The 15,046-nt window shown below is 46.0% G+C and overlaps 1 protein-coding gene and 1 pseudogene across 1 annotated transcript; one reads left to right on the top strand and one right to left on the bottom strand.

The window, feature by feature from the left end:
• Positions 1–404: 404 nt before the first annotated feature.
• The window catches only part of LOC149360836 (uncharacterized), a 40,135-nt pseudogene continuing 25,493 nt past the window's right edge, over positions 405–15,046 (top strand).
• On the bottom strand, positions 9,511–10,653 carry LOC149360837 (uncharacterized). The gene has a single exon (XM_089569403.1). The coding sequence runs from the start codon at positions 10,638–10,640 to the stop codon at positions 9,519–9,521; it is 1,122 nt and encodes a 373-aa protein (XP_089425529.1). The 5' UTR covers positions 10,641–10,653; the 3' UTR covers positions 9,511–9,518.

Below are 15,046 nucleotides of genomic sequence, written 5' to 3'. Positions count from 1 at the left end.
AAGCTGCAGGGTCGAAGATAGATAGATACAGAGAGAGGGGAAAGGCAGGGATGTTTACCGGAAAGGTTTCCGGCTGGCTGCAGGGTGAAAGAGTCAATATGAAAGAGATGGCCTAGTGATGCTGCCTCGTATGAAACTAGTTATAGTATTGTAAAAACAACTTTTATTTTGAACGCGCTGTGCCTCACCTGCATTGCCATTTGCTGTTTCACCTTCTATTCCGGGCCAGATAGGCTATCTCTGATTTTTTTTAAATAAATGCAGCATTAATGCAACTGGTCTAAAAGCCCTGTCAGTTCCACGAGTAATTTGTCATTTCTTGCTGCCCTGAAACGCACATGTGCGGGTATAAATGGGCCCGGGAAAAGTTGTCCCCTGATGCCTTCTTCGAAAAACAGAGCGGGATGCAAGCCTTACGAGCTATATCTGTGGCTGTAGCCATATTGTGCGCAATTCTTGTAGATGCAGAAACGAGGAGAGGGCCACAGAATTTGCAGCGTGATGTTGCTGACATCGCAGAGGTGGGTAATTTTTTCGGTATTGCATTTTTAAAGCTGAATTAAGCATGCGCAGCCAACTTGTTAACCCCTAGTTCTTTCGGGAAACCAAACGGTCCTGGTAGTATCCTAAGTGAATTTATGAATTTAGCCAGTGTTTTTGGAGTAGATTTTTAGAATACTTCTTATAGAATAAGCTCAGTGAGGCCGTTGTTAAAATACGCAACTCTGTTTCATAGTGACAGCAATAGACAGTGACAAGAATTTTTCCTAACAAAGAAAATGAAACGTGATTGCGGCGATAACAATAAGCGGCCACAACGGTCCTCGGTTCAAAACGGCTTTTGCTTTTCGGCTTGTCTGTTTAAAAATCAGGGCAGACTTAACAGGAGGCGCTGCGTGAACGCCGCGATGAGCTTTAAAAATGATTGCAGCTATGGCGTGTGAGCCCAACCACAGCGGTCCGATTTTGTGCAGTTATAGCCCTGTAGGTACAAAAATGTAAACCCGTATGTTGGCTAAAACAAAAACCAAAAGCACGCTCAAGAACCAAATAAGAATGCGTCGCGAAATATTGTATGTTTATCTTACCGTGACAACTGCAAAATAAGGTGCACTCTGTCTTCGATATTCCCCGCACGACAGAAGCGCGGCCTGTACTCGCTATCATTAAGCTATCCTTAAGGAAACATGCTCGGAAATTGTGGACATGTGCATATTGCCAAAGGAAAGCTGTTTTCACATATTTCAGGACAGCACAAAAGCAACCAGTATATCCGCAGGTCCTTGCTCTCGCATTTTATAGCTTTCTGTAGTTTATTGTTATAAACGCACCACATTGGTATCCCAAGGCAGGCTTACTTGGTCCGAGCATAGGAAAAAATAGAAATGTAAAATTAAGCTAGGCACGCAAAGATCACACCAAACCTATCAATGAACTCATAACTGGATCATACAATACCTCACAGGTGGCTTAATTTTGTCAAAAACACTGGTAATTGGTTTTCTAGGCTCGTCCTAACAAGCAAGCAAGATAACAGCAGCTTTTAATATTGCTCAGTTGCATTATAATTAAAAGTGTTGTCCCCGAAAGCTGGACTTCTGTATTCAGAGCCTGTGCAGTGCGCGGTTTGCTCAGTAGATTCTAAGAATACGCGTCTTAAAGTGAACGGACGGAATTCAAATTCGGTGCGCATATCGCGACTTCCCTATACCAGCAGTTCGTTATGATACTTCAGGTCACATTATATCTCTAAAGGCTGCACGTTGGAGGTCGCTGAATGCCAATGGCCTAAGCGAAAGGAAGCTTCAATCATCATGCTGTGATTGATTGGTTTAAGAGTGATTAGCGTCCCAAAGTTACTCAGGCTATGAGGGACGCCGCAGTCAAGGGCTCCGGAAATTGAGACGCACCTGAGACTCTTTAACGTGCACTTGGATCTCGAAGTACACGGGCTTCTAGAATACAACCTCTTTCGGAAATTCACCGCCATGGCCGGGATCGAGCCTGCGCCTCTCGGGTCAGCAGCCGAGCGCTGTAATCACTGACTTACCGCAGCGGCATCATACTGTGATCGAATTTTACGTAGGAAAGAGGGAGCAATGCCACGATGCGCTTAAGCCCGAATGAAGAATATGCACAGACGGGGCTGCTTCATTTTTTATGCAAATCTTTCGGTTACTGTGTTCAGATATAGAACAGAGTTTTTGAAGGCAACCTCTGGCACATTCTGCGAGTTGTCACCACGGAAAAATTGCTTCACAGGCGAGACATGTTAGTGAACCATACACTTATCACTGCCCTTCGCAGTGCCCCGGGAGTGGGCATTAGTGGCGTACCTTTAACTAAGCTTTGCACTGAAAGTTTTCCAGTTCTAACACATGATTGGTGCCTAAACTAAAAATAAAACAAGAGGGTGTTTTTCAATCATGGTAGCCGTCTTCTAAACTGGTGACAACTTCTTCCTAGGTGTTCTTGTTGCCGAGTTTTGAAACGGGCGATTTTCCAGGTTGAACCATGTCCCCACTAGCCGCTTTTCTGTGTATACAAAAAGTGAAAGAAGCACCTGTTTATAACGTAGTTAGTGTCTGAATACACGGAATGCCCAAAACCATTAAGGGCTTCCCCAGTGCTGTTTCACGAAACCTAGACATGCGTTTTGGCAGGGAATGTAGATTTAAAGCTTTTCTTTAAACGGACGGCTGCCCATCGAGAAATCGAAGGAAGGGCTATATCCAGCTGTTGCTGTGAAACTCCAAATGTCCATTCGTTAGCGGTACCGCAAAAGCGAGCAGATGCGGATAGCCTTCTGGCAGATCTGACGCCATGTGCTGAAGATATGTGAAACAGCCAAGTAAGCGGTGATGTGTCTTGTAGTAGGCGCACGCACTCTGGCAAATGAGCCATCCATCACGTGTTGCAAAATTTTATCATTAACGCCGCGGTAGTGCAGCCGGATTTTGGGTTTTGCGCAACTTCTTTTTAGCTTCTATTGTGTCGTTCAACGCGGCGAGGCGTGCGCGTCAGAAATTACTGGGACATAGCACACTGATTGACGCTGATTAAAGTCGATCTACAAATGGGCTTCCTCTCATTCCGCGTGAGGAAAAATGCAGTAGAAGGAGTTTATTGTTTAGAAATATTTCAGGCCCGCGATTACAAGCCAGGGTTGGCCCAGGCACGGCCGAACGGCACATACGCCAGCATGGCACACTGCAGGGCTGTATTGAGAGTTCTCATCGAATAAAGTTCGTAGAGTAAAAGCTATGTTAATCTGGCAGGCGCGCTAGAATGCTCTGTTAGAAACAATTACAGGGTGCTCTATGGTACAATCCTCATATCTGGCCCCGCCGTGGTGGCTCAGTGGTTATGGTGCTCGGCTGCTGACCCGAAAGACGCAGGTTGGATCCCGGCCGCGACGGCCGCACTTCGATGAAGGTGAAATTCTAGAGGCCCGTGTACTGTGCATGTCGTTGCACTTTAAAGAACGCCAGGTGGTCAAAATTTCCGGAGCCCTTCACTACGGCGTCCCTCATAGCCTAAGTTGCTTCGGGACGCTAAACCCCAATAATAAACCAATAAGCCAAACCAGTTCTCATATTTCTCAAACAAAACAAGAAAAGGCAGTTGGCGAAAACAGAAGAACTACAAAGATTCCATAATGAAGCTCCATCTTAGTACAAAGATATAGCTAATTTATACAAATTTTCTCTCTTAGCTTAAAAATAGGTTCAGTGGTAACAACGTAATGATGATCTCAATGCGCAGATTGTTGCCTTCTTTGGTGACTCCGTTGCCGTAATGGACCTTGATCATGATTATGTCCTCGACTGCTTGACAGCAAGAAAGACACAGTACGACCCTGAAGGTTGGAATGCTACATACCTCTGGTCTGGGCAGGGTTCCACCGGCGAAAGGTCAGGTTTTACCGACATCGCCTATGTTTCTGAAACAGGAAAAATCGGCGGTTGGGGCACCTCGAGTAAAGATTTATTCAACTGGCCTTTGGGACAAGCATGACGTACATTTTGGAAAGGCGACCTAAGCAGAGGAGGCTTGTTTCCAATGTCCACTGTAGACATGAATGACTTGTGCCTGAAGTATTCAGTGTTTATTGCAAAGATATTCGCGGCCAGTGTCTGGTTGTCTTGTCAGTGTGTGGTTTGTTGCTAACTGGCACTATATTTTCACTCCTGTGCATACGCGATTTTGTCATCTGCCTCAGCCCACCTACGTCCACTGCACGACAAAGCTGTCTTACATAACTCTCAAATTAACTGTCCTGCACCATCTCCGGCCCTTTTAATCCAGGAGGATCCTTTATCTCATCCTCTCATCGACCAGACTAACTTTCTGCCGTCCCGTGCTACGCTTGCCTTCTCTTCGTATCTAGTCTTTTTCCCTCAACGACCATCCGTTAACTTCCATTCGCATTACATACCATGCCCAAGCCGATTTTTTTTATTTCGACTAGAATGTCATTAACCCGTTTTCTTTCGCTGACCCAAACTGCAGCATTTTCGTTCATTAAATTTACACCTATGTTTTTCCTTACCATAGGGCGCTGCATTACCCCCAAATTAAGTTGAACCGTGCCATTCCCATCAGCATGATCCACCTGAGTAGGAGACGTTTGTTCTACTTTCTCCACTCTGAGGACTTCCAATGGCAGTTTTAACAAAAAAATCATGCTTTGTGCTTCACTTATCTGCCGGATTGCCTGAGAGGCATGCACAATCAATTCACTGCGCTAAATTTATTTATTCAGTCTATTCCGGTGGAACGTAAGAACACCTGTGCCTGCTCATTAAATAGATAAAGCTCTAAAAAACACAGCAAGTGACTGTCACTGCTTTTGCAGAGACGCGCACTCGCCTGTGGTTCCATTTTTCTTTATTTAGAATATTGCAGGTGTAATAACAAGAACTAGGCCGGGAGTCTGGCTGATGAGAAACCTAGGGCGCGAAATAAATAATCTGGTTGGTAAACACCGGTTAAGATCTCGATTGTATGGATCTGCAATATTTGCGGGTTTGTGCCTAGTGACATGCGCGACTAGATTCGAACCCGCGGCGGCGCTTACGGATCAGCTTCACTGGCCACTGCGCGTAAGCAGAACGCTGAACACCCCTCCGTTTAAACTGACACCCACTCTCGACTTGTTGCATTGCACATCGTCTTATTCATTCAACAACACTAATATGAAACTAATACTCGCACTTTCAGCTACGGGGCGGTAGTGAAAGTGTGATGTGCGCTGCAAGCGTTGACGTGGACAACACTGCGGCAGAAACACGACTCTAGAGCAATATTCGTTGGCGTTGACAAAATTACTGCAGAAACGCCGGTCTGGAGCATGGGCTGCCGGCGTAAATTGGGTATATTGACATTTAAAATGAAAACGTTGAAGACGCGCATAACTGGATCCATGGGTAAGTGGAAACCTCAGTCGCGGTTTGAGGTACATGGCGATGGTGTTCACTCGGAAAAAACTCTACTTCCGTTCAATACTTTGTGCTTTCCCATGCTATACCAGCAGCCATTATTTTTAAATCACCCGCGTGTAAAAAAGCAGCGTCACGATATTGCAATAGAATGAATCATGATAGAAGGACGTTGCTGGCTGTTATTACAAGTGGTAGAAATGCAATATATATTTGGAACACAGAACCCTAAAAGTGAAGTTTACTCAAATTTTCACAAAGTTTTAAACAAACAACAACACACGCATACTTGGCATAGTCTCCAAAAGTAAGGACTGGAAATTTAAAAAATATTATTTGTGCGTGTCGTCCGTGTGTCTTTTGAGCCATCTTTCGTTCTATCAGTTTTCAAGCGTTTAAAATAAAGCTATCAGTTGTTCAGGGTTGTCGGTGCTTCTTCCTCCCATCTATCTTTCCTTGCTCTGTTTTCCACCTTTTAATAGCACATTGTTCCATAAAGGTCACAGCAGCACCGGCTATGGAATATTATGATACAGAAACCATTTGTGGTCATTACCAGCGCAGTTGATGCCAAAGGGTGAGGAGAATTAAAATTTGTGAGCTTTCTCGCGTAATTCTATGAGCGTCATATTCCGACGGAGTAAGAGTTGTAAGGATTACTTAGATGATCGGTATTTGTTGCTGATGAGCTTTGCTGCCATTCTTCGAAAGGGAAGTGCAGCCATATGCATATGTCCAGCGGGTACTCTTCTACGCACACAGGCAATACCCTCGAACTTAACCTGTCCAAGCGAAACGCAGTCCCCGAACTACAACTGATGCAAAATTACAACGCCCCTACGATCAGCCGTATTAATAGAAGAGGTGGAGCGCTACGCCCTACACTGACCCCTTCAAATAAGGTACCTGTTGGAAACATTTATTTATTTATTTTATTTATTTATACACAGTACCTACAGCGCCCTCACTGGGGCATTATTGTAGGGGGGAAACATCATAAATAAGAACAAACATCTAGCACACAATAAATTAGGCAAATGATGCGGTCTACAGAGAAAATACAGAAAACCATTGTAGAAAGGCTAACATACCCTAAACATACACACACACACACACACAAAAAAAAGATACATTTTAAAATACAGCACTGCTTGAAGAATAAAGCTTTAGGAATAATCAAGTTTGTAAAAATTTCAAAAAAAGCAGCATGATACACTCGGACAAGAATTATTGCACTTATATTGACAGGTGGCTTTGCAAATCGGCCAGAAACGATGTAGGAGGAGCGGTAGCGACCCGAGAAGGGAGACAGTTCCAGTCATGCACTGTTCGTGGGAAAAAACTATATTTGAATACGTTTATACGGCTATTGTACTCGCGCACCTTAAGTGGGTGGTCAGTGCGGGCGGAAATGTAGCTGGGTTCATCAATGTATTTCTCTTTTGGAATTCCAGTTTTATTATTAAGCACATTATAAAAGAAAGAGAGTCTCAAATATTTGCGCCTGTTTTCAAGTAACGGCCATCCCAACTTCTCGCGCAAACCAGAAGAACTTTTTTGGAAATTGTAATCGGCAGACACAAACCTAGCAGCCCGTTTCTGGACGCGCTCCAGCTCCTCAATATTCAGTTTTGTATGCGGGTCCCAAACCGCGCAAGCATATTCAAGTGTCGGACGTACAGTAGACATGTATAATGTCTCCTTCAGCGTAAGGGGAGCGTCCTTAAAGTTACGTCTGAGAAAGTTTAATGTGCGGCTGGCTTTAGCAGATATGTAATTTACGTGTGTATTCCATGATAGGTCAGTAGAAAAAAAGACTCCCAAGTACTTATAAGTTGAAACTGTGGATAATTCAGTGCTACCAAGGAAATAGTCTGTTTGGAAGAATTGTTTCTTTTTTGTAAACCGGACCAGATTGCATTTGGAGATATTTAGCGCCATATTCCAGTTGTTGCACCAAGAGAATACAGAGTTGAGGTCATGCTGTAGTGAAATTGCATCTGCTTCAGAAGAAATGTTGCGGTAGATACAACAGTCATCAGCATAAAGTCTGATTATACCTGAAATGTTACTAGTGAGGTCATTTATAAAAATGAGAAAAAGAAGAGGGCCCAAAACCGACCCCTGCGGAACACCTGAAGTTACACCCACACTTTCCGAGCTGACACCGTCGATAACCACGCACTGTTTCCTTTCCGCAAGATACGCTTCAATCCAGGATAAGAGTGAGGTAGGAATATTTAATTCTGAAAGCTTCTGTAGCAATAGGTTGTGAGCAACTAAATCGAACGCTTTTCGAAAATCTAAAAATATACAATCTACCTGACCGGCAGAGTTTAAGGAAACAGAAATGTCATGTGTGAATTCCACGGGCTGTGTTTCACATGAGAAGCCGGACCTAAATCCATGTTGTGTCGAACAGAAAAAACTATTGTTTCGTAGATGGCTAATTAACTGAGTATAAATGACATGTTCCAGTGTTTTGCACGACACGCTCGTCAGCGATATGGGCCTATAGTTACATGTTTAATTTTTGTCACCACACTTATGAATCGGAACGACATTGGCACTTCTCCAGTCAAGGGGTAAAGAAGAATTCTCTAACGATTTCTGAAATAATGCAACTAGATACGGGGCAACCGAAGCCGCACAATTTTTCAAAACGTAATTGGAGATGTTGTCAGGCCCTGGTGCTGATGTAACTTTAATTTTCTGTAATAAAAGCATGATCCCTTGTTCAGAAATTTCTACATCATTCATTCTGGTCAGGGTGCTGGAAGATTGAAAATCAGTATGTATATTAATGGGATCGGAAAACACCGATTGGAAATAAAGATTGAAACTTCTCGCTTTACCTTTTGAATCCCTTCCAAAATCAGTTTCGTCTAGTATATCAGGCGCAGAGACCCTGCTGTTTCTCTTATTTTTAACATATTTCCAGATTGCCTTCTGGTTTGTCTTTAGTTGTTGGCCTAGTGTGCTGAAGTATGCCCTTCTTGCTTTACGGATTTCTTTCGATAAGTTGTTAGTTTGCTTTTTCATCTCGGAGTACAAAGTTACTGCGGGCGTATCACAATATCTGCGATACAGCCGTTTCCGCCGGTTGATCATTGCCCGCAACTGTCTATTCATCCAATGCATATCGTCACGACGCTTGGCTGAAATCAAGCGGGATGGGATGAAAGTCTGCGTCAGTGACAAAATTTTAGTTTTAAACAAGTTCCAGAAGGAATCGATATCCAGAGATGGCCGATGTGAAAGAAACTCAGGAAAAAATGCGTCGAGTTCCCGTGATAGCGAAGCATAATCCCCTTTTTCATAAAAATACACTTTGCGTGGTTGGGTGTAGTGGGTCTTCATAGCATTACAGGATACTTTTGCTAAAACTACATCGTGGTCGCTTATGCCTGGCAGCGTTATGACAGACGAGACTAGGCTAGGGTCATTGCAGAAAAACAAGTCTAATACATTAGCACTGGTAAGGCCGAGTCTGGTAGGGGTTTGAACAAGCTGGAATAATGAGTGAGCACCAATTACTTCACGGAAAGCGGTATACAAGAGCGATGCAGTGCGAATTACTGGTTTAAAAGAAGACCATTCTACGCAGGGCATATGAAAATCACCGGCAAGGATAATATGTGTTGCGTCTAAGGCTAATAATGTGTTGCTAAGTTCAAAAAATGGCTGTGCGCAGGTTGAACCGGGCGTCCTATAAAAAGAGCCAATTGCGAAAGAAGTACCATCGCCCAGCTGTACCTTGCACCAGACAGCTTCACAGGAATCGTTTTCTAGGTTAACAGACACGCTTTTCAAACTGCTATGAACGAGGATGAACACACCACCACCGCGTACATTGCGATCCTTCCTATACGTGGTATAGGATGGAGGAAATATTTCACCATCGCTTATGTTGCTGTCCAGCCATGACTCGGTTACAATCACCACATGTGCGTTTGTCATTTGTAAGAGTGAGGAGAACTGGTCAGTTTTGTTTTTTAGACTGCGACAATTAACAACAATACAGACAAGTTCATTTTTAATAGCAGTTTGTGGGCTAGCTAAAAGCCTCGGTGATGGCTATTGGTTTACGCAAGTGATATCGTCTGTTTCAATGTTGTACATATAGGTTTTGTTGTCCAGGTTTAGCTTATTAAACCGCAGTTTCAACTTTCCGCCGCGTGCCTTAGCAAACTGCAAGAGCTTTTTTCTTTGTTGCCGTACTTTGGCCGAATAGTCCTCGCTTATCGCCCAGTCAGTATCTTTTAGCTTGGCAGCATTTGAAAGAACACGATTCTTCTCTTTAAAGGACAAGAATTTAACGATCAGGGGTCTGTGCTTGTCAGGCGCATATCTTCCTAGTCTGTGCGCTCTTTCAATAGCAGCGGCGTCAACGGAAAGCTTTAACTTTTCAGCGCAAAAAGAGATAATTTTAGTCTCAGACTGTTCCCACGATTCGGTTTCTTTGTCATGGATGCCGTAGAATATTAAGTTATTTCTTCGTGACTGGTTCTCCAGGTCATCGTGCGATGACTGGAGGGCCGTGCACGCAACAGCAAGTTTCTGGGAACTTTGAGATAATCTTTCTACTTCAGGCTTTAGCGGGAGCACCAGTGACACATTATCCTCAACGCTCTTGACTTTTTCTGCGAGTTTTGTTAGTTTTTCTTCGAGATTCTTTTGCTCAAGCCGAATGGAACGTAGTTCGTCCAATATTTCGGTCTGTTGCTGTTTTATCACTGGTATTGTCAAGACAGTATCGAACATCTGCTTTTCCTGCTCAGCAGACAGAGGCCCAGGGTTTTGCTCTACGTCTCCCGCAAGCAAAAGCTTTCTTTTAAACAAACCTATGTATCCTGAACAGCTCGCGGACACATCGTACAGAAGGCGTAAAAACATGCACACAGCAAAGTTGGGATCTGGCGTCGACTTCCTAAATGGTTTGCCATTAACAGAAAGGTAAGAGTAACAAACCTGAAGAAGAACAAGATGTAAGCGTCTGGCTGCCATGTCGGCGCCAGATCCCGGTGTGGCTGGGTACAACAGCTGCTTATGTAGGTCATGCTTGTGCTGAAGATTCCAGGGTTGCCAGTCGATGAAGCGTTCGAGCGCCGGTAGCGCTGTGAGGTCCAAAGGCGAAGCGTCACTCAAAAAAGCCAGGTCAGCAGGACAGACTTGCTCGGTAGAAGCGGCTCCATTCATTGGAAGGCACGTCGTCATCGCGGCAGGATCGAAAATCGCCATCATTTGCAGCATCTGAAGAAGAACAAGATGTAAGCGTCTGGCTGCCATGTCGGCGCCAGATCCCCATTAATAGCGGCTAGAGCTTTAGCCTCGCCTCGTCAGCTTGTGACGCCAAGACGGATCCAGGTCATGCAGAGCTCAGGTTTTCTTTTTATTCTATGAAACAAAAGCTTGAAACCGAACACCAACACTTCCCCCCAAATATTTAGTCCAGCCTAGTTACTGGTTCTTCCTACAAATGCGAAAACACTGCATAGCCATTTAGTGAGAAAAGCTAAAAGCACATAACTGGAGATGCGAATGGAGGGTTGATTTTCGTTGAAGTTACCACTACAGAGAGGGATAACTCTATTTATTTATTAAGCGCACTAATAGAAAAAAAATGGTCACTAAAAACAGATCAGCGATATTTTGCTTGCAGGTGGCCACGTGGTGGTGTGCACCGTTAAAGGAACGGTTTCACGGAAGATGGCCATTCTTTTCGTACCTGCTGTTTTGAATGCAACGTTAAAACTAAAATTCTGCGCTTCTTGGATGTTGGAGTGCTGAAGCTATGAAATATCTGATGAGACCTCTTCATTTTCAGCATAATCCTAGGAAATGTTTGGCTCGGTGGCCACTTCTTTTGTTATAATTTTAGGGCCGACATTTCTGAATAAAACGAGTACTGGCAGTCCTAAGCACTTGAAATCATTTCTCTTTCGTGATGTCGATAAACTCATAGTCATGCGCCGAGACCACTTGTAATAATTTCTGTAAATCATTGCCGGTAGCTGGTTTCAAAGCACCAGGATTGCTCGTCTGAAAATGCCGTAGTCACAAGCAGCCCATGACCATGTTACCTCCTCCGGCTGTGATAGTACCGCAGTCTGAGAATGACACTTACATAATGTTGATTCATAGCAAATCAGACATTAGCAATTTGTGAAATTAAACCGATAACTAAGTAATAAAATCTCTAAAAGAAAGGGCGTCACGCAGGCAGAGAGAATTTTTCCGTTAACTGTTAACTGCTTGCTTACAGGAGATATTCTGAAAGCTAAACATGACAACTTGCCTGTGTCACTCACGCACATCTCGAACAAAAAACTTTAATTTCAAAAACCAACTTCTCAGAGCCGCCTCCGCTACATTTCCTGAGGTGACTGTGAGCAGTAGCTATAGTCTTCAAGTACGCGTGGAGGGGAGCAGAAGGCAGAAAGAAGGAAAGCGGTAATGCCAAATGCTTGGGGAGGGGAGGTGGTAGGTGATGGAGGTGATAAGGCGGTCAGTCACGTTGTCGGACTGTGCGCAGGCGGTGGTGGTGGTGGTGAAAAACATTTATAATACAATAAATATTTACAGAGAGGTGATTGAGGTAGGCCCTATTGGCCCTTTCCCCTAACAATACTAGGTGGAGCCCCTATTCCGGGGCCCCATTGGCAAGCAACGCCGCCCGCGTCCGGTGAACCAAGGCCTTTTGGGTCTTTAGGTCCTGACAGCCGAGCAGGGCCGCCTCCCAGTCCTCTCTGGTGGGGTTGGGGTTGGGGGGGATAGATGGGTTTGACTGACACGCCCAAACCATGTGGAAGGTGTCAGCCACCTCCCCACAGAACTGGCACGCGCCATCAAATGATGTATTGAAATGTTTAAGCACCGCCGGGCACAGTACAGTGTTAGTAAGAATTTTGATGAAGAGGCGCTCGTCAGCGCGATCCAGACCCTTACAAGGGGCCGGGTAGCGCCGGTGCTCCTCCTTGTAGTAATCGGTGATTTGTTTGAATGTAATGGCCAGATTGTCTGATTGGGAGTACCCTTCCAAGGACAGGGAGATAGCCCGGGGAGAGAGTGCGCGGGCGGCCTGATCGGCCTGTTCGTTTCCCTGGAGTCCCTGGTGACCGGGGGCCCAAATCAGGTTGCGTGGAGTTGGATCTTCAGATCGACAGCTATATTCCAGTATGCGCCAGGCAAGCGGGGGAGCCCAGCCCAACTCGTAGTTCCGACAGGCCCCTCGCGAGTCGGTGATGATGTGTTTCGACTTGGGAGTAGTGAGAGCAAGAGCAATGGCAATCTCCTCCGCGTGTGTTGCGCTGTAGGCTTTGAAAGTGAGCCCGTTGACTGTGTTTGTGTTGTGTACGACTGCGGCCGTGTACCACACCCCGTGGTGTGGGCCGGCAACGTCCACGTAATACACATGTTGTTGGTTACCATAGTATCGCGCCAACGCTTCCGCGCGCGCCTGGCGACGACCGCTATGGTCTTCTCTGGACATGTTGCGGGGAAGGGGTCGGACCCGGAGGGCGCGTCTCCAGGGTGCTGGCACTCTCTCCCTTTCCTCAATATGGTAGTCATGTTTGATGTGTAGCCGGTCCAAGAGGCGGCGACCGGACGTGGTCTGTGCAAGACGCGTGTATTGGTTGACTAAGTGGGCCTCTCGAAGCTCCCGAAATGTGTTCACCACGCCCAAGGCCAGAAGTCGCTGGTTGGACGTGGTGACCGGGAGGTCGAGAGCCCGCTTGATGACTTTCCGGTGGATGACCTCCAGTTGGTCATCATCATGTTTGCGCAGGTGCAAGTAGGGGGTTGAGTAGAGGATTCTACTCGTTACGAAAGCATGGGCAAGCCGCAGTGCATCCTTGCTTCGTAATCCGCCCCGCTTGTTGGAGACCCGGCGGACCATGCGGCCCACCTGGTCTCCCACCGTGCGAAGTTTGGCTAGGGTGGTGTCGACTCTGCGTTGGTGGTGTATGAAGAGACCAAGGACGCGGATCTCCTTGGACTCCCGGATCAGTGGCGGCTTGTCTTCTTTGTGCTGCAGAGCGAAGCCCCGGTGCGCATACTGCAGACCGGTTTCCTTTTGTTCCGTTGATGTTTTTCGGGCTATTTTTAATGGGCGAGGATTTCAGTGAGAGCCTTTTTTGGTAATTTGTTCAACTTCCGAGGATGCTGGTTTCGTCGAAGTTGATTCTGTGGCCGCGGTCTTCGCAATTTTCGACTACAGGATTGCACTCTCCTTCGAATTCGCGGATGGCGTTTAGATTTTTGGTTTCGCCTATGTAGCTGGTGTCACAGTCAGCGCAAGAAATATTGTAGATACAGTGCCTTGGGCTCTTTCTCTTCGTGACCGGTCTTCAAGAATAGCTAGGCAAAGTGCAACATTGTAGCTCGTGCACAACCTGGAAACCCCCTTTTTCCGGATTCCGGTGACAGTTTTACTGGCACCTTGGACATAAGACGGAGTGATGTATTTCGGTGGTGGCGTTGGTTATTGTGCGTTGATTTCTCGGCACATGTCGTGTTTCTGGAGGCGAGTGGTTTTTCGAATTAGGTTTTTTCGGTAGCTGTTCATGGCGAGTTCTTTCACGAGTTGTTTTTTTCTTCTATCGAGTTCTGCCCTGCAGTCTGTCTCAGCTATTCTGAGCAATGTCGTCGCGAATGATGCTTTCTGGACAGACGGGTGGTTTGAAGCCAATTGGAGATATCGGCCTAAGTGAGTTGATTTGCAGTATACAGGAAATTGAAGAGCACCGTGTTTTTGTACGTCCTCGAATCCCAAAAACGCGACCCCCTTTAATTTTCTATGCACCTCGAATCAATTTACTCTGACCTACATGTCCATTTTGGTTCAAACCACCCGCCGGTCCACAAAGCGCCAGTGGTGAAGGCATTTCACAAGAGTTGAGAGATTGTGACGATGTGTGAGATTGCAGGTTGTATTTAACACCAACACTACAGGTATAACCAATCAACGAGGCGGCTTTTATAGGAAAAAAAGCTAATCTCGGTATGGGCTTGAAAAAAAAGGAAAGACAAGAGAGCAACGCAACAACACACGGAAAAAAACAAACGGGGGAACAGAACAAAATCCTTGCGAAAAGTACAGGAAAAAGAAAGTCAAAAAGGAAAGGCACACTACTTGTCTCTCATACGAGCATTGAGCGGGGAGGACTGGCTGGGTGTCGGGCAGTCAGGCAGTCTCTGGGCGTTCCAGTGTCGATGCACTGTTGCCGGCGTTTCCCCGTTGGCCTTCAGCGCTACCGCAGCGTCAGCGTCTGTGGGCTCCCAGCACGGTTCCCAGGTCTGGTATCCCGGAAAGGCCACGTAGGCGCCAGAGGCGGCCTGTGTGGAGCAGCTGACGGATGGACGGAGAAGAGTGGCGCCTGGGCCTGGTGGTTGGGGCTCTCGACGACGGATGTCCGGGTCTGGTGGCCCGGACGTCTGCGGCTGAGGCCCAAGCCCGGAACTCCGGGGAGCCAGCAGAACTCGTCCACGTCCGTCGCCCACCGCGCTCTTCTCTTCTCTCCCACGTAGTCCTCTTCTACCTGTTGTTGTTGTTGTTGTTGTTGTTCACCTCATGGGATGGCGCATACCCACAGAGGGGGATC

Source organism: Amblyomma mixtum, chromosome 2 (genome assembly GCF_055824585.1).
Source record: "Amblyomma mixtum isolate Tamu chromosome 2, ASM5582458v1, whole genome shotgun sequence".
Classification (NCBI taxonomy): Eukaryota; Metazoa; Arthropoda; class Arachnida; order Ixodida; family Ixodidae; genus Amblyomma; species Amblyomma mixtum.
This window is presented reverse-complemented; position numbering and strand designations above follow the sequence as displayed.

Coding starts and splice junctions, on each gene's coding strand:
- LOC149360837 (XM_089569403.1), bottom strand. CDS start 10,640: ATGAATGGAGCCGCTTCTACCGAGCAAGTCTGTCCTGCTGACCTGGCT.